Raw genomic sequence first — 26965 nt, 5'->3', positions numbered from 1 at the left:
TTCCATCCTTAATTATTTCCCCTTAGATGTTCCAATATCTAGATAATAAATAATAAAGTTATTAATTATTTTACAGCCGCAGTTGGAGGAGGAAAAACGGCAGAGAAGACAAGCCAAACTGCATCTCACGGCAGATATCAATGAGCGGAGATGCGCGGCATGTCCGCTTTATGGCGAAGATGTTTTTATGGCCTTGAGAATTGGCAAGCCTACGACGGCTTGTCGCTGGCATAACGGTTGGGTGCATTGTGCGACTGCCAAGGAGAATATTCGTACTCGCAAGCAGTTCTTTTCACACACGGAGGCGCTCGCTGAAGCCATCAAAAGCACAGAGCAAATTGTTGAAGAGTTAAAGGAAGTTTTTGAAAGGTTGATATGCGATATATATTATATTATCAATGAATTCTCTTTAAGTACATATTATATAATATTTGTGAGATTTTCTTTAATTTTTATATCGATGTTTTTGTAGCAAAAAAAAAATTAAGTATCTTTTTTCAAGTTTTTGAATTTTATTAAATATTTTAGTAATTAAATTTCGCAAACTAAAATTCTTGTCTTCATGACTATTGGAAATTGATCGAGGAATATAATTTTCTTTGTTTATTTTATCTTGATATAATTTCTGACACCACAAGATAAATTCTTCTGATACATCCGTAGATTTGTGGTCCATGTACCCGCCGTACGCGCGCCAATGCCTCGATTCCACGTATCTCATCCACCGCCTCACAAATTGTGGGGTGAACGTCATCTGCAGACCGAATTGCAAAGACAACTGTCACCAAAATTGGCAGTATTTCATCCGATTTCGAGTCTTATGCTCACACAATTCCCCGATCCTAGACTCATCCAATACGATTGCGGCAAGCTACAATCATTGGATCGTCTCTTGAGGAAGTTGAAGTCCGAAAATCATCGAGTTCTAATATTCACGCAAATGACTAGAATGTTGGATGTGCTGGAAGCTTTTCTAAATTTTCACGGACACATATATCTACGACTGGATGGCACTACTAGAGTGGATCAACGTCAGGTAGTGATCAATTTGTTACATCATTAACGAGATATTATAATAGTGATACATTATGTACAATATTATCTAAATTTTTCAAGTGCTGATTTTATTTGAGATTTTAAGTGTGGACAGTGGTTATTGAGAACATATTCATCTTTCATATAAATTTTAAAAGGAAATGTACATATATAATAAGTGATAATTAAAAATATAACAAATTTCATACGTATGAGATATAATCGAAAAAAACAGTGAATAGAATTGTTAACGACGCTTAATGATTCGACATACAGATTCTGATGGAGAGATTCAACGGTGATAGACGAATCTTTTGCTTTATCCTGTCAACAAGATCTGGAGGTGTCGGAGTGAATCTTACGGGGGCGGACACGGTAATATTTTATGACAGCGACTGGAATCCCACGATGGACGCCCAGGCGCAGGACAGATGTCACAGGATCGGACAAACGCGAGATGTACATATTTACAGGTACACACACAAATTAATAACGAAGAAATAATTTTAATAACTCAATAATTCGTATTATTTGTGACATAAGAATATACATATTTGATTATATTATTAGTATTGTCGAATAATTAATTAGAATAAAAATTTTTTAAAGTAAAAAAACGACCTTTCAATCCTAATTAACAATCTGATAGCGAATATATAGTGTAATATTTATATTCTCTCTCCAGATTAGTCAGTGAGAAAACTGTAGAAGAGAATATACTAAAGAAGGCAAATCAGAAAAGATTGTTAGGCGATCTCGCAATTGAAGGCGGAAACTTCACTACGGCATACTTCAAAAGCGTAAGTACTTCAATAATAATTTGCATCGTGCGAATTATATTGTTTCTTCGTATTTATTAATCAAAAAACTTCGCAATTTTGATATTTTAAGAAAAAATGTATCTTATTTTTTCATTGTAAAAGTTTAAAACTTTTTTGAATTACAATATTTAAAGTTTCACAAAATTGATGAAAAATTAAGACTATATATTGACTTGCATTTCGTGAAATATCTGGCAATGTTAAAGGCGATATATCTCGAGTACATAATAAGAAAATACTTATAATCGCCATTTATCTTTCATAAAATTATTTTCAGTCCACTATTCAAGATTTGTTCAATATCGATCAAACGGAGAATGATGCATCGACACGAATGGCCGAGGTGCTGGAGCAGAATCGGGAACGAGAAAAAGTTTGGAGCAAAGAATCGACAGCAGCAGGACCCTTTCAGAGCGGCACTTCGAATCAACATACGGAAGAGAAAGCGGCGATGGGTGCTCTCGAAAATGCTCTTGCTGCTGCTGAAGAGGATCTTGATGTTCAAGCTGCGAGAACCGCGAAAGCAGAAGCCGTTGCCGATCTTGCCGAGTTTGACGAGAACATTCCGCTGGAGGATGCAGACAAAGATGAAACGCAGGTCAGCAAGGCGGAGCAGGAAGTTCAGAATCTAGTTGCTCAGGTAGGACAAACTTTTTCGTCGATTCGCTAGATCGGTCGAGTCGCTTTCATTTTGTTTTATTTTGTTGATTATTGTCATAATGCTTGAGTATTAATTCTATAACTATAATATTTTATTTAGCTTACTCCAATCGAGAGATATGCCATGAAATTCGTCGAGGAATCAGAAGGTGCATTCTCTGCGGCACAGCTAGCCGCGGCGGAACGGGAACTCGAGGAACAGAAGAAGGAATGGGAATTGGATCGTCTGCGAGCGCTGCGAGAGGAGGAAGAGCGACGAATGCGGTTAGCCGACGACGACGAGAAGCCGCTCACGTTTGGTCGCGAGGATGCGCAGAATCAGGTTAATAGCACTGCCGCTAAAAGCGGTTCTAAGCGATTAGTCAGTAAGAGGCTAGCGGTACCGAGTAGAAGGAGTTCGCGTAGACGTGGCGGTAATAGGGTAGGACGCCCGCGTATCGAATCTCCATCGGAAAGCGAAAACGAGACTACCAGTACCGAATCAGATTCAGAGTCTCAGGAAGAGGATATAGTCGAGGATAGTCTTGACGAGGAGTCGAGTCATACAGAGAGTCAGAGTCAGGGGGACGAGGAAGAGGAGGGAGAGGGAGGCGGGGAAAAAGGAGAGGGGGACGATGATGAGGAAGAGGAAGCCGGCGAGGAAAGCGAAGACGGGAGAGCGAACGATCGTGATTATTCCGAGCGAGGGGGAGGTTTCTCAAGACGAAAGGGTCGTTTAGCGGGATCCGGCTCCTGCAGTCGAAATCATTTCGATCTGAATAGTCCTCGCACTAGGTCTCGCGGAAATGTGCAAATCAATTTATGGACTCTGGACGTGAGTCCCATTCTGCCTGGTGTAAAGCCAAATCGTCGGCAGCGTAAGAAATTTCGCGCTAAATCCGAGGAAGCTCTGTTCTCATCGTCGGATACGTATTCTAAGAGAAGCGTACGTATTAATATGAGCGCTAAAGTTCAGTCTACTAATTCTCATCAGAACGCAAAGACCTCCGAAATTGCGGAAATTGAACAAGATTCAACGAGGAATGATGTGGATTCGATCAACTTGAATAGTGTCCAGCAACGAGTTACTAATCCCAACGTGGAGCGACCCACTGATGATCACGCAGATTCGTCAGTTGCTAAAGTGCAATCGGAACAAACGAGAGCGTCGGAATCGAATTTGGATAATACAGAAGAAAGTGTTAAGGAGAAAAATGACGAGAAAATCGTAAACGGCACTAATTTAATCACTGTCTGCTCTGTTCATGTAACACGGTGCTCGCAAAAAATGTTGTCTGCGACGTATAGAAAATTCGAATCCGAAGTGAATCGCAATGAAGATGCCGAGAATCTTGACGTAAATGTCAGCGCGAGAAATTCTCGGTCATCTCCAAGCGCGATCCAACCGGATGCGTCTCTGAAGCGTTCAAAAGAGCCGACGGGCAAATCCAAATCCGAATTTGGCGTGTCAGCCAATTCTTTGAGCAACAATGCACGGGGAAAATTGTCTGCCGCGACATCGAGAGAGTCGGGAAGCGTCGAATCATCCTCGAGCCGTTCGGTTCCGCTCTTACGATCGAAAACATTACGAAACGCGAGTCCCGACGCGGTTGATAAAATTTCCAAACCGCTCGCGATATCTCGCGTTTCAATCGCGCAACGAAATTCTAAAACGAATGCCGATGATACTCGTAGTAACATGGTCGAGAATGAAAATAAAGATTACGTATGTGATAATGATAACGACAATGCCGAATCGATAGTATCCTCTACGCGAAAGTATACTAGTCAGAGATACAATTCGAAGAGCGATACACGCGAAAATTTAAACTTAAACGTTGCATCGTTGCAAGCATCGGAAAAGGGAACGGATGATTCGGTATCGAACGTGTCCGACTCTCTCGCGACAATCGCGCCTTCGGTAAAGAGCGAAAGCAATTCAAACGAGTCCAAATATAACATACGAAGATTAGAAGTCGCACTTGCGCGAAGCGTGACAACTCGTAGTTCAAAAATTCCTTCGGTTATCAACAATCACTCCGAGGAAAGTAATTGCCGATTGATAGATGACAAAGTCGAATCGTTACCAGAAACTAAGAGCAGAACGCGTAGAACTGATTTGACGGGCTCACAACACTCAGTCGCTGAACAGAGCAGAATTACGCGATCGATAGTTCCTCCGTTGACGTCTCCATCTTTAACTGGCGGTGACGAGATGACAAATTCGAAATTGACACCGAGACGACGACCGGACACACCCCTTCCACGGCCGGTCACGAGATCCGCGGTAATTATGAACACTTCTGCGAGAGTTTCGCCTAGTCGAAGTGAGAAATACGCGACGCGGAATTCGAAGCAGTGTCAGGACAATGGCCTGGTGAGTGTGGTGAGTTCAGCGAGTCCGGTGTTATTCGGACGCAGCAAATCGATACCGCCAATGAAACCGGACCCCAAGGAGACGTCGGTGACGGCGGTAAAACGCCGTCCAGATACTCCACGACCTAACATACCGCCCAATTACAACGAACAAGTTTCTAGAGTGACGCGCTCGGGATTGACTTTAAATTCCTCGGCCTCCTCGGCAAAATCAGCGTCGTCACCATTGTTATCTCCTCCTGCTTCCACGCTTAAAACGAGCATCAAACAGCCGCGAATTTCGCCGACAAGCAGCGAGAATGAAACTCCTACAAGCTTGGTATCATCATCTTACGAGAAGCCTCAGAGAACCGCCAAGGTCGTGGCTATTCTTAGTCTGGACACGAGAAATCATCATAACAGCAATAAGACTTTCTCGACTCAGCCCAAGTCTGTCGCCAATTGTGAGACGAAGGGCCAGGACAAGGAACTTCTGCCGCGACTGTCGCCGAAGGATCAGGAGGCTGATCGCGAAGAATGCGACTCGTCCGATACCAAATCTAGGAGGCTGCGCAGGGAAATGAAACGCATCAAAAATGCTGTATCGTGCTCGATGGAAGATGAGAGGGCTAATTCTGACGACAGTAGCGACAGGGAGCCGATGCAGAAGAGGTCCTTTCGTTCGCATCTCTCTCTCTCGTCCTCTTCCTCCTCTACGGTCGTGACGACGCGCTCTGACAAACTGAGGAACGCCACGATATCTTGAGTCTCGCTAAAGTATCATCGCGGTGGTATAATAGTAGTCGTCGAAGGCCTGTGTTTCTTCGTCGGGAGTACTATCGCTATTCGACTACTCGATCATGTAGTCGATTGCTACTACTGTCTACTATTCAGTCCGCTTATTGCGCGTGCGATGCCGGTTTCGCGCTCAATATTTGTCGCATGATATTTTCTCCTCTTAATGTTTCTTTTATTTATATTTTTCTCTCTATTGTATATGATATATGTGAGGAATTGGCAGCATCTTTGCGATATATATAACTTTGAGATTCCAGGTAAAATTAAAAGTGCATTTCTCCTGTAAATTTGGATGGATATTTTCTATTATTTATTTTTCTTACAAGAAAGAAATGATGATGTGAAGTAAAAAATTTAAAAAAAAACAAAAAGAGTAAAAAAATCGTAATTTGTGATGGTTCGGAGAAATCTAATCTATTATGTGTTTCGATTTGATCAAATTCTTAGATCTCTTTTGTTATCTTTTGATCGAATTAATCGGAAAATCCTCCTTTTTCTTATAAAGATGTAAAATAATAAAAATAAAAGTAATAAAGTAAAAATAGAGAAATAAATTATTATTATTTGCAATAAAATAATGATTTATTTTCAAGATTATATTATGAGAAAACATTAATAAGATATAAAATATCATGGGATAAATATCTGATGGAAAATTTTGATCTAGCGTTTTAGAAACGCTTGGCGATCGCGATGTTATACGCGCAACTTGATTGCGCGTCTTTTGTCCGTACTTATCTCATATTTAGCGCTTAGTGATTGTTTGATTTTCTTAGATTTCTTTGACTTAGAAATAACATGACAATTTCTAGCGGAAAGAACAAAAACTCTATATAAGAATCACATATACATGAGGGAAAAGTTATAAATGTATCAAATAATTATTAAATTCAACAAATATATAAAATTTAAAATGAGAACAAAATTTCGAATAAAGAAAATTATATGAAAAGGATAATCGAGAGACATTTATATAAAAAAATGCATAATTAAATATGCGAGAGAGAAACTTTATACAATAAGAGAGGCATAGAGAGAAAAAACTCTTATACGAGGAAAATGAAAGAGAAATCAAATAGACACATTTAGCGCTAACATGAGACACGAGTACGCATCTGTACATAATCATAATTACGATAAAGAATGCGTTTTCTTTATGGGTTGTACCGCAGGTACACGTGTAATATTTGTAGCATTGTAAGTTGTGTATCTCCGGTCCCGCCTTCCCACTCTCTTATCTCATTTTATTTTTTTTCGTTGTAAAGGTAGGATCTGTTTCTTCTGACTGCACTTTCCTATAATCTTTGATCTGTCTTGCACTCGCCTCTTATTTCTGCCGAATATATCATATTGAATTTTTAAAAAATATAGGAAAGTGCAGACGGCAAAGGCGGATTTTTAGGCGCGCGTGAATGATGATTTATATAAAACAGTGTGACGAGCGAAATGAACGTGTGTATTATATTAGGGAAGAATGAACCAGCGTAAAACATTAGTCGAACAATTCTCTAGTGCGCCATCCGAAACTATTCATACATACACACATACACATATATAGACGAAAAACGAGAAAAGGATATAAAAAAGTGTACGGGGTAAAATGCGTGATTCGATTCCACCCTAATGATTTGTTTTGACGATTAAGTCTGAATTTATAATTAAATATGAAGGACAGGATTGATATCTGACGAGGATTTAATTAATAATGATTAGGGTGATGAAGAGTTACGTGGTTTAGCCGGTTTATTCGTGAGAAAAGATTTCAGTCGTGCCGTCTTGAACTACGTAAGTGACAGAACAAGGACCTGATTATTATATTACGTATTATCGTACGCGTAAGGGTATCCTTCCTCCGCTCTTTTCCACTTGCCTCCCTCTTCCTCCTTCTCCTGACACACACACACACATGCACATACTGTAATATTTAAGTTGCGTGCCTGTATTTTGTATGATCGAGCGAGAGTTCGAAGAAGAAAAAAAAATAAACGAGATATTCCTTGCTATATATATATGTATATATATATTGTATATAGAAATGTGTTCTCCCTTATTTCTTGATGCGTTTCCAAGTCTGTGTCGATCAAAGGTTCAGTTCCGTTTTGGTGTCAAATCATTCTCAGCTCAGTGTGCTTGTTTATATATTTATCGCGATTTAATAGAACTTTTTCTCTCTCGATATCGGTTTGGTGTGGCAAGGCTATCATGACCGCACATTTTTTCGAGAAAAAAATATGTCTTAGTACATGCGTAGAGAAAGAAAAGAAAAGAGCTCCAATAAAATTGTTCATAAAATGGCACCAAAACACTGCCTTTGCCATTCCAAACTTGGAGTCCGCAGCAAGATATAAGCAGGCACATGAGTGAGATACGTTATTTATACGTTACGTCACACACGTATCTCATCCTATATATATATGATGATAATATAGTAGATAAAGGAATATATCGTGAAGAATAAGAACTCTTTCTCTTAAAATATTTAGGATGAGAGGAACGAGAACCTTTGAGCGTCTACAGGCTATCCCATAATCTTATCGTCCTATACATAATTTTTTTTATTATGAATTTCTAGTTAAATTTGAAGTTGATTTCTCTTCGAAAAAAATTTCAAAATTTGTTATGTTTCTTGTTGCGGTTTCTCCAAAAAAGAAATATTTAACATTAAATTTTTTTTTGTTTTTTGAAAGGAGACTAAAGCTCAGAATTTTAAATAAAATAAATTCTTAATAGTAAAGATTCTTAATAATAGATTATAATTATAACACGTGGAAACTTTTATACTTTGAAATTATAATCATAGAGAATTATAATCTCAAATCTGAAAACTAATGGAAATATGGGAAAGAGTAGCCCTTTTGCGCGCTCTCTTTTTTCTCTCTTCCTTTTTATTTTTATTATTATTTATTGAAAATTTGCTCGTCGCGTCCGTCCTATAGTGTCTCACAGAACTATTATTTATTTTATACTATTTATTATATTATTACATTTTTTTATATATAATATTATTTATATTTATTAATTGTTAGAAATTCAGCCTTTGAAATTCAGCTTCGTTCATGATTTAAACAAAGGCAAAATTTCTAAGCGACTTTATTAATGACTAAAAGAATTAGAGATTCTTAAAAAAGATGTCGATAGTGTGACAAGGTATATCGCAAGTTTAGTGAGCACAGGAACAGACTATGGGAGCAAGAATTTCTCGTAGGTCTCAGGATCTAACTCATATCTAACTTTAATATCTTGCAGATTTGGTTATCGGAACATACCATGGAGCAAATGCCGGTAAGTCCAAAACAATTCGGTTTTACCCTTTATTATATAAATTTGTGAAAAATTAAGCAAAATGCGAGGATTATTATTTATTAAATATTGTATTTATTCTAACTTATTTTTTATTATAATTGATATATTTTATTATCAAATTTTATTAAATGTTTTTTTGTATTAAGAATTGAGAAACGAAAAAATTTTACGTGATTTTATGCAAAGACAAAAAATACAAGAAATTAATTTATTCGTTAAAAAAGTTAACTAAATAAGTACAATATACGTATATTTAAAATTTAAAAAAAGAACGTACGATTATGGAGATGCTTAGAGAAAATTAAATTCTCTGTCTCCAGTTGGATAAAATGAAGTACAATGTTCTTGAATTCTCTTTTGGAAGAATACAATTAAGCTAAATTTTCTTTTCTTTTTTTAGATGTGGTGCCCACCCACTCCTCCTACGACGGATAATGATGTATATATCGATTACGCTATGAGCTTTCTTTATGAGGATGTACCCATGACAGAGGCTCAGCTACCTCCAATTTACGTGAAGAAAGAGCGAAGCAGGAATAGAATCGAAGCCGTTCTCACTGATGATGGTGAGTAATAAATTTTATTCACAAAGATGTCATAAATATTTAGTATTTTATTTTCTAGAAACATTTTAGAATAAAAAATTATCCTTATCATTACATATTACATAAATCTTTGTATCTATCTATTAGCGTTGAAAATAAAACATTAAAAATATAAACAAATTCGATGACAAGATGCAAATTTCAAGAACTAACTTGATCAAAAAATTGTCGCTTTATAAATCAACAAAAGTTGTAATTTAACTGCTAATTGTTTTTCTAATTGCAGGTTGTCGACCTGTCAAGATAATGCGGCACAAAGAGGAGTCCGTGTTCGCACCGAGATCCCTCTTTGATCGACCGTCACCGGCGTTGATGAAGATGCGTCGTGACATGAAACTGCATAAGTATCGTGCGATGGTACGCCCACCGATGACAGTGTTGAAGAACTCCTCTCATGTCACGAAGAGCTCACCGGAGCCAGATCACGTGATAGATTGGTTGATCTATGAGGAGTGGGGTCTACTACATTCTATCCAAAGCTATCAGGGCTTACCCTTGAACATGATAATCCTCTCGCCGGGTCATACGCCTAACTGGGATATGGTAGCCGATTGTGTTAACAGCGGTACGCGATTACATAGATCGCCCAAACACTGCAGAGGCAGATATGAATCTGTGATAATACCAAGGGAAGAGGGTAAGCTGCTGTACGACACTCCTCCGAAGAAGCAGAAGAAACAAAAGGGAAGCGTTTATAAAACACCGCAAGTCTCTGAGGTAGATTATTCACTCTATTCACTAACACCGATGAATTCGATGATAAGGAAAATATCGTAATTGCAAAACAAATCTCACAGAAAGATTTATCTATAATTTAGTTTTTCTGTCTCTCCCATCTGAAAATTCTTCAATTATACGATAAGGAAAATAATATTAAATAAAAACCTATATGGAGATTATAATTCTCGACATCTTTTCACTTCTTTCAGCAACAGAATAAGAGCAACAGACCAATGAGAACATCGCAATTGCACAATCAGGATAGGAACAACTCGTTCACATTAATGGGCACTCAAAGATATGAAATCATAAAATCTGTGTCTAATAAACGAACACCTACCGTGAAACCGCCGTTGCTTATGAGTCCGTTGATGAGGAATCCTACCATAACGGCTGTCCTGGTTGAATGCGGCATACAAATCGATAATCCGATGGTGCCAGTGGACGTTGCTGCGCGACGCGCAGATAGAATTGCTAAGGAAAAGATGAAGCATACGGTTAGTAATGTAAGATATATAAGAACAACTTGCATTTGCGTTTAGTAGTGTAAATTCTTTTCAAATTTGTTGTTTAAACTTGAACTACATAGAATCAATATAACATCTTTTATTCGCTATACTAACACGTCCAAGGAGATATTCGTTAATTAAATTCGTAGGTTTTTACTCCGGAACAGCAACAACAGGTTGCAGCGCGGCTCCTACAACATCAGCAGCAGCAACAACAAGCTGCTCAGCAGCAGCAGCAACTCAAGTTGCAGCAGCAGCAGCAAACTCAACAACAACAAGCTGGACAAGTAGTCACAAACTCCGTAGGATCACAAATGCATCAGCTAACTCAAGCAATTCCAAATGTGAATAACGCTGGCTCCATAACCGGTGCGAAGGCTGCCGCAAATTTATCCAATGTGGCAACCACTACGGTAGTCACTACGACGGTGAAAGCTCGACCTGGTGGAAGTGGGCAAGTAATCATACAGGATGCAAGAACAACATCGGCGAACGTTGCGAGTTTGCAACAAGCTGCTCAACGAATCGCCACAGGTGGCTTGCAACCCACAGGTCAAGCTTCCACTAACGCAGGGGGTGGTCAAAAGGGGGGTTTAGTGGGCGTCGCGATGGCCACAACGGGAAACAAGAGTGCAACGACGGCGCAGTTGCAATATTACAGACAGCAACAAGTACTATTGCGCCAACAACAACTCAGCAAGGTATTACAGACGCAAACAACTGGTGGTCAAAAGTTATCCGTTGCGATACCGACCACGGCAACGGCGGCAGTGCAACAGCAGCAGCAGCGGGCGGCGACAGCTGCCAATTTGATGAAGCAACAGGGTATTCCCACAGTGGGCACTGCGGCAGCGCAAACCGGTGTAAGCAAACAAACTATGGCCAGGCCAGTGTCTGAGACGGAAATGGCATTGATCAAGCGGCAGGCGCTACATCAAGCGAAGACAGCGGCCGCGGCTGCTGGGCAAGTGAGTGTCTTGCGATACAAAAGAAGGCAATATCTTCCTAATGTAAATATTCAAGACAATAAAATTATATGAAATGTTCACTCTGCTAGTTGAGTAGAATCTTTCATATTTTTAATTCACAAAAGTAGCTGACTACGACTCCTGTTGCAGATGCCTCCAACAGGACTCACACCGGCGCAGATCTTTGCCCAGGCCGGTCTGCAGGTACAACAGATGGGTACTTCTGCGAGTGGTACTCCGGTAGCGACTCTCGTCAAGGCAGCCAATGTGACGGGTGTTCGTACTGGGACGCCGCAACAGATTCGTCAACTTGCGCTTCACCCACAGATCCTCGCTCAAAGGAAACTTGCAGGACAAAAAGTCGCTGCACAACTTGGTAAAGGAGGTATGCAGACACAACTGATCGTACAATCACCAAAGTCGCTGCCCGTATCAATGCAGCAGATCCAGCAGGTGATAAAGCAGGTTCAACCTCCGGCGGTACAACAATTTCCTCACGTACGTAAAATGCTTATATGAATGAGAGACATTTCTTCTTCTGTCTTTGTAAATATTGTAATCTGTTTTGATGCTTGTTGCCGCGAAAGAAAATTGCTAGTAAACTTGTTATTTTGCTGCTTTTGTTAGAGCCTTTGGGCTTTTTATCAATAGTGAAAATTATTTGCTGAAAGTAATACCGATTTTAATTATTAGAATTTAAGAAAAACAGAAAAAAATATTTAATATTTTTAATAATTTTTAAATTCTGTAATTATTGTAATTCTAGAACAAAATATATCCGAGCGAATTCTATGAGAAACGAAGTGAAATTGTTAAAATGATGCTATTTTATAATTCAGGTTTCGACAGGACAGACGGCATCTCAGGCTAATCCGATAGTACTGGCTAAATCACAGTTGCCAACCCGCGTGATACCAGTCGCTTCCGGATCCTTGAAACAGACTATCCAGGTGGTGACTGCTAACAATGCGCAGCTGCGACAAGCTATGCCTATCCAAGGAAAACCGATCGTCAGTGCAGTAAGGCGAAGTCCCGGTCCAGGTTCCAGCCCGGGTCCTGGCTCAGGTTCTGCTACTTCCGGTCCGACCACCGGTGCAGGTGCCAGTCCTGGCGTAGGTGCCGCCTCTTCATCTACTGTTCCGAATCTAGCTTCTTCGCCCGGTCTTGGTCAAGTAAGATTGCAAACCATAACGCAGCAAATTCAAAAACAGCAGACACAGCAACAGCAACAGTCTCAACAGGACGCGCAACCAAAATAGCTTTATATTACAATCGGATGGCAATCTTTTAAATTGAATTGGGAAATTCAGAAAGCGTATTGGTTTTGTTTGCAAGAAATTTTGCAGATTTGTGTTAAACATTTATCTTAAAAGTTTTTTACTTGGAATATGCGTAGGAAAAGATAATTATTGAAATATTTTGTGATATTACGATGAAGATTTTTAACAAAAGAAAAATATTTTACATATGTTTTCGGTTGCCATTAGAAACAAAGATTCAAATATGCTATATATTGTAGACAAAAATGAAAATATTAATTTGCCAGGAATAAATCATTTGAGAATAGTTTGATTTAATTATTAAGAGAGAAAAAAAAGGTTTTTAATTTACCAAAAATAAAATATTAAATGATCAATTATATACATATACAGGGTTTAGCAAAAGTGTGGAAACCCCTTAATATTTCGAAAAATACGCATTTTAAAAAAAAATGTTTCATACAAAAGTTATAGGGTTTTATGTGGCGCATTATACAGCAACATTATTATGACCTCGAATAGCGTTGTCAAGGTTATGTGAAGGTCACCTCCAACTTTTTAAATGGGACACCCTATATGCTTTTGCATATTCTTGTAGCTTATCTCGAGAGCTTTCCAAAACACTATAATTAAGTTAGTTTTCATTAAGTACTTTCCGAGTTATGAGGCTTGAAATCATTTCTTAATTTTACATAAACCATAAAATATCTTGTAAAATATTCATTTTTCGATTATCTTACCTTAATACTTTTATGTGCAAAATAATGAGAGGAATTAATTAGTGTAAAGAAAACACACAGTTGTTTTTAAGAAAAAATATGTAATTGAAAAATGAATATTTTACAAGATATTTTATGGTTTATGTAAAATTAAGAAATTATTTCAAGCCTCATAACTCGGAAAGTACTTAATGAAAACTAACTTAATTATAGTGTTTTGGAAAGCTCTCGAGATAAGCTACAAGAATATGCAAAAGCATATAGGGTGTCCCATTTAAAAAGTTGGAGGTGACCTTCACATAACCTTGACAACGCTATTCGAGGTCATAATAATGTTGCTGTGTAATGCGCCACATAAAACCCTATAACTTTTGTATGAAACATTTTTTTTTTAAATGCGTATTTTTCGAAATATTAAGGGGTTTCCACACTTTTGCTAAACCCTGTATATTAAAAACGACGAAGAAAATAAATGTTATTTTCTTTAAGTAAATATTAATCTAGATATATATATATGTAAGTTTCTGATTTTCTCGATTCAATTAAACATTGAACAGTTTCGAATTTGTATTTTTCTTCCTTTTAATGTTATTATCATGAGGTAAGAGTAAGGAGACTTAACTTCATAGTGTAGAGAGACAAAAGTTGGTTACTAAAAATGTTCCATGTGGGGCCAGGTTCACCGAATGTCATTGTTAATATGTCTACAGGAATAACTTACAACATTTCGTCGCCATTTTGAATATTATATATGTGTATATGTATGTGTATACTGTATACGTGTATTATTAATTATTATGTTTAACTATTTTTGTTTTAAAAAATTGTAGCATTATTATGATTTGTGAATTCATTTGAAATTTTATTATATTATTTACACGCATCTCATTGTAACCATGTATTTTTAACGTTTTTATGTCACCATCTGTCATTTACATTCAATTTCAAGATGACAAAATATATTATTCCGTTTAACGAACCTAGTCGACACAGAACTTTTTATTGTCACTTTCAATTTATATAGTTATATCTCTACTCTTATTTCATGGGTATTATAATTCTAATATAGATGGGAATAGGAAGTTTGATAATAATAGCGTAACACACATTAAAGAAATAATATAAAGCATTCCAAGATTTGCTGGAAACAGCCATATCTTGATGTTACATTTTATGTCACAATGTAAAAAGTATATACAAATAAGAGAGAATCTGCTTATATTCGCTTTAACGTCGCCATTTTATTTTTGTCTTTACAAAAAAATTAATAATTAAATTTTTTTATACCTTGCAACAGTGATAAAATAAATAAATGATGATATGAACTACTGAATGATATTTAGTACAGAACGTGAGAAAGCTGATTAAAGCAAAAGATAAAATATCTAAAAAAATTATTGATCAGTTTCCAACAATATTGAATTATAACTACACTACGAAATTGTAAAGTATATTTTAAATTTATATTATAAGCGCGTCGATACTGTCCAAATGCTTATGAAAATGAATATTAAGTAAATGTTACCAAGCCAAACTCATTTTACTTATTATGGAGCAAATATATCTGTATTGATAAGATGATAAAATTCTTTTCTGTTTTTTCCTCTTTAAAAACTGTTTGATAGAACATGCGACGTTTTAAAGGAGAATTTTCCTCAAATTCTGAACGAAAAGCATAAAGCGACAAGTAAATACAGCGAGAAATATTATTTTTTCGCGGCTAAACATTCAAATTCCAATTTTTATAGCAAAAAATTCTGGGGAGATTTGAAGAGAGTGAATCATCTAACGTTAAACAATTGATTTTTACAATTGTTATTGTGAACAAAACTTGTTGATGAGATTTTAATTTCTCTATAATTATATCTATAAAAAATTAAACTTGTCGAAATTATGCATATTTTAATTCTATCTATTTAATTCGCTGACGAAATCCGGACGATTTCTATTCGATAATAAACATTGTAAAAATTGTTCCACATTATCGAATTTCGAAATTCCACATTAGGCGATTCACTTCACTTATTAGATACTCACGATGTAACATATTCGAATTCTATTGTATATATTTTATAGCAGATAATAATGCTTGGCACACTACATAATCTCTAAGATTATAGCGAAAAAAAATACTTAATATGTCATCGATGAAACACGTAACAACTAATCCAAGCAATCTTCGAGAGGTGTTTAAAAATTGTTTAAGAAAACCAGCTAGAAAATTAAAATATCTCTTAAATGCTTAAAGAAGATTGAAAAATCAGAGCGTCTTCTCAACAAAGATCAGACAGATCTTCTGATATTCAAAAAAGCTGATCTCTAAAAGCTTGTTTAAATGTCTGAAAAACATTCATATAAAGAAAGCTTTTTTTAATACTTTTATCTAAAAAATGTTTTCTCTTTACATTTGAGAAATTTTAGAGCGCTTTTTTATGTCTAGATGAGATCTGAGAAATTAGAATATTATTTGGACGTTTCTTGGAAACTTACAAAATTGTATCTCTGTATTTATGATTGCCCACTTAGAATATAGCGAAGTTACTTTGAGAACGTGATGTTTATACTAGAATACATTATAAAGTTATACGCGATACGATACAGGGTTTCCATTCCATTTACGTGCGAGCCGCTTTGGATACGACGTCCATGAAACGTCCTCGACAGAAACTTATGCGATGTTTAATTATAAGAACGTTCGATCAAATATATCACGAGACAGAAGAGATCTTTTTTTAAAAAAAAATTTTCCTTATATAAATAAAAAAGGCAAGCGAGTATTGCCCGTTAAATGTCATTTTATATATTTAGTTAAGATATTTCTTACATGTCAAGCGAAGTTGACATGTTAGATAAATCTTGGATCCGTTATTTAATATATCGTTTTCTTTTAGTATTTTTTTCTCTATCATGGTACCCTGTACATATACGTGTGTATACGTATATATGTATATATGTATGTATAATTTGTGTATTATAAAGTACTGAAATAAATCTCATAAAGCAACGAAGCAGCTGGAAATGGAGATTTACTTTTATTCCGAATTTAAAAAATTATTAACATGAAAATTCGAACTTTTTATTTGATAAATATTTTTTTGACAAGAGCAGGAACATGTTGAAAAATAATCTTACAATATACACGAAACATGTGTAATTTTTTTACAAATATCTTGCAAATTATTAAATTTTAACTTCAAGAACGTTAGAATAATTTGCAAATTAATTCCTTTGTCAGATAGAATATAATTTAAATTTTTGTATAATTTTCAACACGTGCGAAGGGAATTAATTGATTTGAGATATGTAAAAAAAATATTTATTATATATCATCACCGCAGATTTCAAAAGAAGTGAAATTTATGTTTAAAATTGTGTTTCTCTCAAGAGTTTTTATCAACTCCAATATCACATAGATTTTAATGAAAAGTATCATAAAGTTCTACTCTTCAGAATTAATTTATGATTTTTTTATAATTCTTTTTCGTATTTCTTTTGGTTATAAAGCCGCTTTAAATATATTACAATATTATTTGAAAGTCTAAAGATTAATTTCTCTTTTCTTCATTCGATTATTTCTCATTGAATATGCAATTTCTTCGATTATTTTTAAAAAATAAAAAATAAAAGTGGCATTTTATATTTTTACTTATTAAGGAATTAATTGTATAGAAGAAATAGAAATAATGATTTTCTCTAATATATTATTATATGTAATATCTTTGAGTGCAATGTCAAAATTGATTATCCAATTATACTTGGCTAAAGTTTTTTCGAAAAAAAAGTTATATATATAATATTCTGGCAACAAATTTTTTATATTATTCAGGGTGTCCGATTCCTGAGTGACCAAACGAAAAGTAGTAGTAGATTGAGTCAAACTGAGAAGAAAAGTCCTCGGCCATTTTGTAAAATTCGCAATAATTATTAAAAAATAAGCAAAAATGTCTCGGTACATGAGAAGCGGTAAACCGCTTGTAGTGTGTGATTATTAAGTGATCAAACGAAAAGTGGTGATAGATTGGGTCAAACTAAAAAAAAAATTCCTCTACCATATTGCAAAATTCGCAATAATTATTAAGTTATAGGCAAAAATGTCTCAGAGTATAAGAAGCGGTAGACAGATCGCTTCTCATGCGCTGAGACATTTTTGCCTATAACTTAATCATTATTGCGAATTTTGCAAAATGGTAGAGGACTTGTCTTTCCAGTTTGACCCAATCTACCACCACTTTTCGTTTGATCACTCATTAATCGGACACTGCGAGCGATCTACCGTTTCTCACACATGCGCCGAAACATTTTTGCTTATTTCTTAATAATTATTGCGAATTTTGCAAAATAGTAGAGAACTTTTCTTCTCAATTCGATCCAATCTACCACTACTTAGCTCATCTCGAGAGCTTTCCAAAACACTATAATTAAGTTAGTTTTCATTAAGTACTTTCCGAGTTATGAGGCTTGAAATCATTTCTTAATTTTACATAAACCGTAAAAAAACCTCGTAAAATATTTATTTTTCGATTATCTTACCTTAATACTTTTATGTACAAAATAATAAGAGGAATCAATTGGTGTAAAGAAAACACATAATTGTTTCGGAAAAAAAAAATGTAATTTGCAATTAACAATTACATTTTTTTTCTTAAAAATAATTATGTGTTTTCTTTACACCAATTGATTCCTCTCATTATTTTGTGCAAATATGAGATATATTTAATAGATGATTATGAGTTAAAAAAAGATGCCTTCAGAGCAGCACATCTCGATTACTAATGAATGCCATCGTTGTGAGTGCGTTCCCAAGAAATATTAAGTAGTTACGTAACTATTTGTTGAGTTTTTTCTTTTTACACACTATCTATATATTCTCAAGTATAGATCGAATCCACTCAACGATATATATAGGATGTTAAAAAATTCCAATTCACAGAAGTCTTATGATAAAAAACCCTACAAAAATAGGCATGCACATAATTTTTTGCCATTTATCGTTTTTTGCATGTCAAAGTTCGATCAAAATTACGAGTTAAATCGGACCAATTATTTTTGTTGCAATGCTTTTATAATTTTATATGGCACCTAGTATATTTAAGAAGAAACAATTCCCCTCTTATGATTGATAAATGACTCGGCAAGAAGCATAAAGCTACACGCATATAACTTTATTCCCGCAGTTTTATGTACCATCTGAAGCGATTCGCACGTAGAAACTTTACTGATTTTTACATATTGAACAGTGAATTCCATATCTTATATATTATTCAACATCTTATAATTGAAACAGAATCTTATGCAGAAATAGAATGCACGACGTTTTATAATTTAAACGAAGTTTTACACGAATAAGTTTCCGAAAAGATTTGCGCAAAATGGCGATATTGACTGACTGCATTTTCTTGGACACACTTTTGATATTTTTCTCACTTTTTGCAACGTTTTTCCTATGGTTAAAGTGGAAACACACTTATTGGCAAAGACGTGGCGTACGCACGTTACCCGCACATTGGTTTTTCGGTCACTTCAAGGATGCAATGCTTATGCGCAAACCAGCGGGAGTGGTCTTTGGCGAGCTGCATCGGCAAGCTGCGGATGAAGATGACGTAATCGGAATTTACATCTTACATAAACCATTCCTACTTGTGAGGAATCCGGAACTGATCAAACAAATCATGATCAAGGACTTTCACGTGTTCCCAAATCATCATTTCGACGGTAGCAGCAAATCCGATACACTTGGCAATTGGAGTCTCTTTACTATCAAGAATCCTGAATGGAAGCAATTGCGGTAAACGATTTACGTACGACTTGCATAGATTGTAGATTCAATATATTTAATTATTTAATTTTATATTCTCTTCTCTCTCTAGTTTGTTGTAAATTATTCTTACATTATTATAGTATTAAATTTTTCTTACTTCACTTTAATTATTAAAAAGTATTAAATTATTCTTACTTCATTTTCTAACATAATTATCAAGCAATTTTGATTCGCAGGACAAAAATGTCGCCAGTGTTTACAAGTGGCAAATTAAAGAGTCTCTTCTTGCTTATGCAAGAATCCGGAGAGATGATGAGAGAATATCTGCAAGGTCAGTTCGCGGACTCCAATATCGTATCGATACCTATCAAAGACATATTCTACAAGTATACCACCATTGTGATAGCTTCCATGGCATTTGGGATTCGAGCAAATTGTTTCGACACACCGCCACCGGAATTTTTCGTAAACTGTAAGTAAAATATAAAAATATTAAAACGATCTTTATAAAGACACAATTAATCAATGAAAATTTTGAAAAAATATATATCAGTTTATATAAAAATATCATATAATGTTATACAGTATTTTATAATAAAATATTGTATAATAAATTTAAATATAAAGGAATCTCATATCGTAGTAATGCACGTTTATTTTCTCACTACAGCACATAAAGCATTTCAACGGACTCTTTCGAGGAGCTTGCGATTCTTTTTTCTATTTTTCTTACCGGAAATTGGAAAATATCTGGGTCTTAAAATGCTCGGTGACTATACAGATTACTTCCGCAAAGTGTTTTGGGATTCTATGGACAATAGAAGCATCACGAAGACGAAACGGGGAGATCTGATCGATTCTCTTTTGCAATTGAAAAATGAAAATGCAGATGATACTCATTTCCGTGAGTTTTTAACTACTATATATATTCAGTTCTAATTAATAATATTAGACGTTAAAAATCATGATAAATAAATATCTGGAATAAATAAATTCAAAATTAAAATAATTTAACAAAATAATCTTTATCGTTCACGCTTTCTTCTACGTTTCTTCTCAGGATTCGAAGGGGATACCCTTCTTGCTCAAGCGGCAATCTTCTTTGTGGCCGGTCGTGAGACTAGTATTACCACTATGACCTATGCCCTCTGCGAGTTGGCCAAATATCCGGAAATGCAGAGACGCGCGAGAGAGGAGATCCTCGAGAAGATTCAGACCGCGAATGGCGTCACATATGAAGCGGTTAATAACATGAAATATCTACATCAAGTGATAAACGAAACGTTAAGACTCTATCCGTCTGCGCCAATTCTGGATAGGACTCCCATAGAAGATTACACGGTATAAGAAATTATACGCTATACATTATACTATAGATCACCCACTTTTCTTATATTATTTATCGAAATCAAAGTGTCGATACGAAGAATAACAGTTTAATTAATGAAAAAAAAAACAAATTACAGTTACCTAATACAAATATAACTATTGAGAAAGGGACACCGGTATATGTCGCATTATACGGTATTCAGAGAGACCCCAAGTTCTATGAGGATCCTAAGCGTTTCGATCCTGAACGATTCAGTGACGAGAGAGAAAACGAGATTGTAACTTGCACTTTCCTGCCCTTTGGCGAGGGCCCACGAAATTGTATAGGTTGGTGCATCATAGATTACAGATGGATTTGAAATGTGTTCGGAATGTAGAATTTACTGGAGTGAATCTTCTTTGACATTTATCTGGCGATCTATTCGTTTAATACTTATAATTTCTGCAAATTTAGAGAAATGCTTGCTATTAATTTTCCTTAATCTTTGCCAATCAAATTTTTAGTGTCATTTATAAAAAAGTATATATTAAGAGATTTATTAGCAAATAATTTTAATTACATCGTGTATATTCCACTACTACAAAAAATTTAGAATCCGCTTATGACCTGTTAAATTTTCTCTAATTTTCTACTTGATTATTAGGTATGCGACTGGGAATTTTGCAAACCGCCGTCGGATTGATAGCGATTCTACGTGATTACGAGGTTTCGTTGAATCCTTCGTGGATGTCCATAGTGGATACGCGAAATGTGTTCACTTCGCCACCCGCAGGATTTTTGCTGAATTTAAAGAAGATATAAGATCTATTTCATATAAGCATTATATATAGCCATATATGTATTTTAATTCTTTCATTTAATATGTATATTTTAATGTTATCGTTATTTTATCCTATATTATTTGATGTATCTTTTTTCAGTCTTGAATATAATTCAGAGAATTTTTTTTCATTGAAAGAAAGATCATTGGAAACATTTTGATCAAAGAATATAGGTGCAAGAGACAAAAATGATCGGTTCTCTTTATTTCAGTTATTTAGCATTGTGGTATCAAAAATTTATACCATTGAATTTACTACGTACATTATGTTATAATCTATATATATTTTGATACTTGTATATATTTTACGAATAATATTTTCTCGCTTATATAAATTAAAATGATGAAAATTAAATGTGTAAAATATAAATGTATTCAAAATGATAAAAATAAAGTAGAAATAAATGTATATATATATATATATATATATATATATATATATATATATATATATATATATATATACACATCATCACCACAGATTTCACAGAAGTGAAATTTATGTTTAAAACTGTGTTTCTCTCTCAAGCGTCTTTATCAACTCCAATATAGATTTTAATATCGGAAAGTATCGTAAAGTTTTAATCTTTTTAGAATTAATTTAAGATTTTTTATAATTCTTTTTCGTATATATTTCTCTTGGTTATAAAGCTGCTTTAAATACATTGCAATAATATTTGAAATTCTGAAGATTAATTTCTCTTTTCTTCATTCGATAATTTCTTATCATTGAATATACAATTTCTTTGACTATTTAAAAAAATAGAAAGTTTTTGGCCTTTTATTTTTTATATATTAAAAAATTAATTGAGTAGAACAAATCATAACTTTCTTTAATATATTATTATATGTAATATTTTTTAGTGCAATGTCAAAATTGATTATCCAATTACACTTGGTTAAAGTTTTTTTGAAAAGGATGTTATATATATTATATATTTATTAAATATTTTGACAACAAATTTTCTATAACATATATATATATGTGTATATATATATATAATGATATAAAAATAAATACGAAATTAGAGATAAAGAAGAAATAAGTATAAAAAGAAAGAAGAAATAAATATATAAAAAGATGTACAAGGAATGAGAAGAAGCCCCGTAAGCAAAATGTTAGCAGTATGTCGGCAGACTGGTAACAGATTTAATCAAAGTATATTAGCAGACTGACATCAACTGCGTCCTCATTCAGCTTATATTCTGCTGACAGAGCCTGCTCACAGAATCTGACAGCAGATTGGTAGCAGAAATCCAGCAGGATCTGTTAACATGACTTGACGCTCGATTAGCGGCAAAAACCGAGCAGAATCTGTAAACATAATCTGACAACAGATTGTCGGCAGAAATCGAGCAGGATCTGCGCACGCAATCTGATGGCAAATTGACAGCAGAAACCGAACAAGATTTGGGCTTACTTATATTAATGTTGTATAAATGCAATAAAATTGATTATTACAGGTGCTAAATAAGAATATTATCGGTGAGTTATCGGTTAATTACAATTTTTTCTGATATGACATAATGTATAATAATATATGTTATATTGTAATTATTCTCACATAACGAAGGACTAGTTCAATTTAATTAAATTAATAATAAAGTAAAAGTAATTTAATTTATAAAACGAGATATAATTTATTTAGAATTAAATTCTTCTCTCTGCTTTATGCTTCAAATAGGCAGTAAATGAATAATTTACCATTTATTCTATTGATTCCAATCAGTTTAATATTCTGAATCTCATCTGCTTGTATCAGATGTCAGAAATTAAAGGGATAGAAATAGTTACTATGTTTTTGATCTTTTATTAATAATCGCGACTTTATATATATTTTTGACAGAGATTTGATTGCGAGAAAGTATGTCACATAGCGGTAAACGAAGGAACTATCGAATCATGCAAACCCTGTTCTGCTTCTGCCGTCAATTTGCTATCAGATATTGTGTGCGCAAATCCTGCTCGGTTTCTACAGGCAATCTGACATCAATTTTCGCCGCACAGATCCTGTTCCATTTCTGCCATCAATCTACCGTCAGTTACATCAGCAGGCTCTACTTGGGTTCTGCTGACAATTTGATATCAAATTTCATTGCGCAGATCCTTCTCGATTTTTGTTACCAATCTGCTGTTAAAATTGCGCCGCACAGATCCTGTTCAGTTTCTGCCATCAATGTGCCGTTAATTATATCAACAAGTTCTGCTTGGTTTCTGTTGATAATCTTTTGTCCAGTTATGTGAACAGATTTTGTTATATTTCTGTTGACATTCTGCCGACATCACATGATATATCAGAACCTGCATCAATTCTGTAATCTTTCTGTCGACAAAAATTTGTAACAGATTACCTGACAAGATCTGCTTTAGCAGACTTGGCTATTGAGGAGGAAATAAGATTTTCGCATATAAATATGCATATCAAGAAATCTCGGAATAAAATATTTTCGATTACATAGAAACGGTCTAAATCATATCTATATTCAATGAAAAATTTTTCTGCGTTTATCACGCGATAAGATTACTCATTTGAGGATCAATAAACGCTAAACAAATAATACATCGTAGTAAGCATAAGCATATTATTATAATATTAATGCAAATATGATATCGCAATACAAATATGAGAAATATTTAATAGATGAATGTGAGCTAAAAAAAGATGCCTTCAGAGCACATCTCGAATACGAATGGTATTGTTATGAGTATTGTTATGAGTATATCTCAACAAATATTAAGCAATAGTTTACGTATCTGTTTATTAGGTATTTTTCTCCTATTATCTATATATTATCAGGTATAGATCGAATCCAACGATATATCAACGATATATATAGGATATTAAAAAATTCCAATTCACAGAATCTTATAATAGAAAAACTTATGAATAATTAGGCATGCGCATAATTTTTTGTCATTTATCGTTTTTTGCATACAAAAGTTCGATCAAAATTACGAGTTAAATCGAACCAATCATTTTTGTTGCAATGCTTTTATAATTTTATACGGCACCTAATATATTTAAGAAAAAACACAACCATGGGCGCCGGAAGAATTACTTTCAGAGAGTTGCACTCAAAAGAGGATGCACTGGAAAAACGGTTTTTTCCCAGTTCATAATTATATTTTTGTTAACGTCGTTTATGTTATTTATTGAATTTTAATAAAGATTCATTACTGTGCATGCTCAGCGTTCATAGAAAAAGAGTGCAAGAGGAGACTGAATTTATTGATAATGTGACAAATGAATTTGGAAAGCAATCAAGACGGCTCAAGTTTTTGTTCAAACATTGATTTTTCTAAAATTGATTTCCCAAAGGCTTATTACAAATGTTAATTAATATTTAACCATTGCATTTTTGTTCAATTGAAAAAATTATAATCGATATTATTCTATATTACATGATTTTTTTTACTGAATTTTTTCTCTGTCCCTTCCCCACTTATTTCATAGGCCAGGGCCAGGGGGGTGCAAGCGCACCGCTTTGCACCCCCCTCCCAGCGCCCATGCACACAACTCCTCTCTTATGATTGATAAATGACTCGGTAAAAAGCAAAAAGATGCCCATATATCATTTTATTCCCGCAGTTTTATGTATCATCTGAAGCGATTCACACGTAGAAACTTTACTGATTTTTACACATATTGAAAAGTCAAAAAGAATTCCATATCTTATGTATTATTCAAAATCTTATAATTGAAACAGAATCCTATGCAGAAATAGAATGCACGACGTTTTATAATTTAAACAAAGTTTTACACGAATAAGTTTCTAAAGAGATTTGTACAAAATGGCGATATCAACTGACTGCATTCTCTTGGACACGCTCTTGGTATTTTCTTCATTTTTTGTAACGCTTTTCCTATGGCTAAAGTGGAAACATTCTTATTGGCAATTCTTATCGTTCACGTTTCCTTCATTACGTTTGTTCTTAGGATTCGAAGGGGATACCCTTCTTGCTCAAGCGGGAATCTTCTTTGGGGCCGGTCGTGAGACTAGTATTACCACTATGACCTATGCCCTCTGCGAGTTGGCCAAATATCCGGAAATGCAGAGACGCGCGAGAAAGGAGATCCTCGAGAAGATTCAGACCGCGAATGGCGTCACATATGAAGCGGTTAATAACATGAAATATCTACATCAAGTGATAAACGAAACGTTAAGACTCTATCCGTCTGCGCCAATTCTGGATAGGACTCCCATAGAAGATTACACGGTATAAGAAATTATACGCTATACATTATACTATAGATCACCCACTTTTCTTATATTATTTATCGAAATCAAAGTGTCGATACGGAGAATTACAGTTCAATTGATGAAAAAAAAATAAATTACAGTTACCTAATACAAACATAACTATTGAGAAAGGGACACCGATATATGTCGCATTATACGGTATTCAGAGGGATCCCAGGTTCTATGAAGATCCTGAGCGTTTCGATCCTGAACGATTCAGCGACGAGAGAAAAAACGAGATTGTACCTTGCACCTTTCTACCTTTCGGCGAGGGCCCGCGAAATTGTATAGGTTGGTGCATCATAGATTACAGATGGATTTGAAATGTGTTCGGAATGTAGAATTTACTGGAGTGAATCTTCTTTGACATTTATCAGGCGATCTATTCTTTATTATTTCTACAAAACACAAAATTAGAGAAATGTTATTAATTTTCTTTAATCTTTGCCAATTAAATTTTTAGTATCGTTTATAAAAAAGAATATGTTAAGAGATTTATTTGCAAATAATTTCAATTACATCTTGTATATTTCACTACTACAGAAAATTTGTAATCCGCTTATGACCTGTTAAATTTTCTCTAGATTGATTTTCCGCTTGATTATTAGGTATGCAACTGGGAATTTTGCAAACCGCCGTGGGATTGATAGCGATTCTACGTGATTACGAAGTTTCGTTGAATCCTTCGTGGATGTCCATAGTGGATACGCGAAATGTATTCACTACACCACCCGCAGGATTCTTGCTGAATTTAAAGAAGATATAAGATATACATCATATAAGCATTATATATAGCCACATATGTATATTTTAATTCTATCATTTGATATGTATATTTTAATGCTATCATTACTTTATTATCCTGTATTATTTCATGTATCTTTTTTTCAGTGTTGAATCTAATTCAGAGAATTTTTTTCATTGAAAAAGAGATCATTTGGATACATTTTAATCACAAAATATAAGCACAAGACAAAAATAATCTGATCAATTCTCTTTATTTCAGTTATTTAGCATTGTGGTATCAAAAAAAAAAAACGCTATTGAATTCATTTTGTACATTATGTTATAATCTATATATATT

At 34.5% G+C, this 26965-nt stretch overlaps 3 protein-coding genes across 7 annotated transcripts in view; all 3 read left to right on the top strand.

The window, feature by feature from the left end:
- The window catches only part of Dom (domino helicase), a 41835-nt gene extending 25096 nt beyond the window's left edge, over positions 1-16739 (top strand). For 3 of the 5 annotated variants that reach the window (XM_083100009.1, XM_083100014.1, XM_083100004.1), the window contains 6 exons: positions 77-369; positions 664-1036; positions 1312-1508; positions 1721-1835; positions 2134-2496; positions 2617-7655. In XM_083100009.1, coding sequence (XP_082956135.1) covers positions 77-369; positions 664-1036; positions 1312-1508; positions 1721-1835; positions 2134-2496; positions 2617-5616 — 4341 coding nt within the window. In that variant the 3' untranslated portion in view covers positions 5617-7655. Of the gene's footprint in view, positions 1-76; positions 370-663; positions 1037-1311; positions 1509-1720; positions 1836-2133; positions 2497-2616; positions 7656-8894; positions 8931-9351; positions 9518-9782; positions 10274-10485; positions 10774-10934; positions 11754-11903; positions 12252-12592 lie in introns of those variants that run through there. The other 2 variants (XM_083100028.1, XM_083100020.1) reach the window with 2 other exon arrangements.
- A 2153-nt stretch (positions 16740-18892) lies between these two features.
- Positions 18893-22036, top strand: LOC145971876 (cytochrome P450 6k1-like). The gene is made up of 6 exons (XM_083099975.1): positions 18893-19516; positions 19726-19961; positions 20160-20393; positions 20550-20830; positions 20956-21145; positions 21463-22036. Exons 1-6 carry the CDS (start codon positions 19101-19103, stop codon positions 21618-21620), a joined length of 1515 nt encoding a protein of 504 aa, XP_082956101.1. The 5' UTR covers positions 18893-19100; the 3' UTR covers positions 21621-22036.
- Positions 22037-22783: 747 nt separating this feature from the next.
- Positions 22784-26672, top strand: LOC145971895 (cytochrome P450 6k1-like). The gene is made up of 4 exons (XM_083099989.1): positions 22784-23125; positions 25578-25858; positions 25983-26172; positions 26490-26672. The coding sequence occupies exons 2-4, from the start codon at positions 25652-25654 to the stop codon at positions 26645-26647; spliced, it is 555 nt and encodes a 184-aa protein (XP_082956115.1). The 5' UTR covers positions 22784-23125; positions 25578-25651; the 3' UTR covers positions 26648-26672.
- Positions 26673-26965: the final 293 nt, after the last annotated feature.

The sequence above is a fragment of the Camponotus vicinus genome, unplaced genomic scaffold (genome assembly GCF_025532165.1).
Source record: "Camponotus vicinus isolate PSW18456_S1 unplaced genomic scaffold, iyCamVici1.0 SCAF_1, whole genome shotgun sequence".
Lineage (NCBI taxonomy): Eukaryota > Metazoa > Arthropoda > Insecta > Hymenoptera > Formicidae > Camponotus > Camponotus vicinus.
The sequence above is the reverse complement of the archived record's forward strand: the minus strand, read 5'-3'. Positions and strand labels throughout refer to the sequence as shown.

Bases quoted from the DNA above. Each gene is read 5' to 3' on its own strand.
- LOC145971876 (XM_083099975.1), top strand. From the start codon at position 19,101: ATGGCGATATTGACTGACTGCATTTTCTTGGACACACTTTTGATATTT. The intron at 20,831-20,955 runs GTATAAGAAATT...AACAAATTACAG, and splicing joins CTCCCATAGAAGATTACACG to TTACCTAATACAAATATAAC. The intron at 21,146-21,462 runs GTTGGTGCATCA...CTTGATTATTAG, and splicing joins GGGCCCACGAAATTGTATAG to GTATGCGACTGGGAATTTTG.
- LOC145971895 (XM_083099989.1), top strand. From the start codon at position 25,652: ATGACCTATGCCCTCTGCGAGTTGGCCAAATATCCGGAAATGCAGAGA. The intron at 25,859-25,982 runs GTATAAGAAATT...AATAAATTACAG, and splicing joins CTCCCATAGAAGATTACACG to TTACCTAATACAAACATAAC. The intron at 26,173-26,489 runs GTTGGTGCATCA...CTTGATTATTAG, and splicing joins GGGCCCGCGAAATTGTATAG to GTATGCAACTGGGAATTTTG.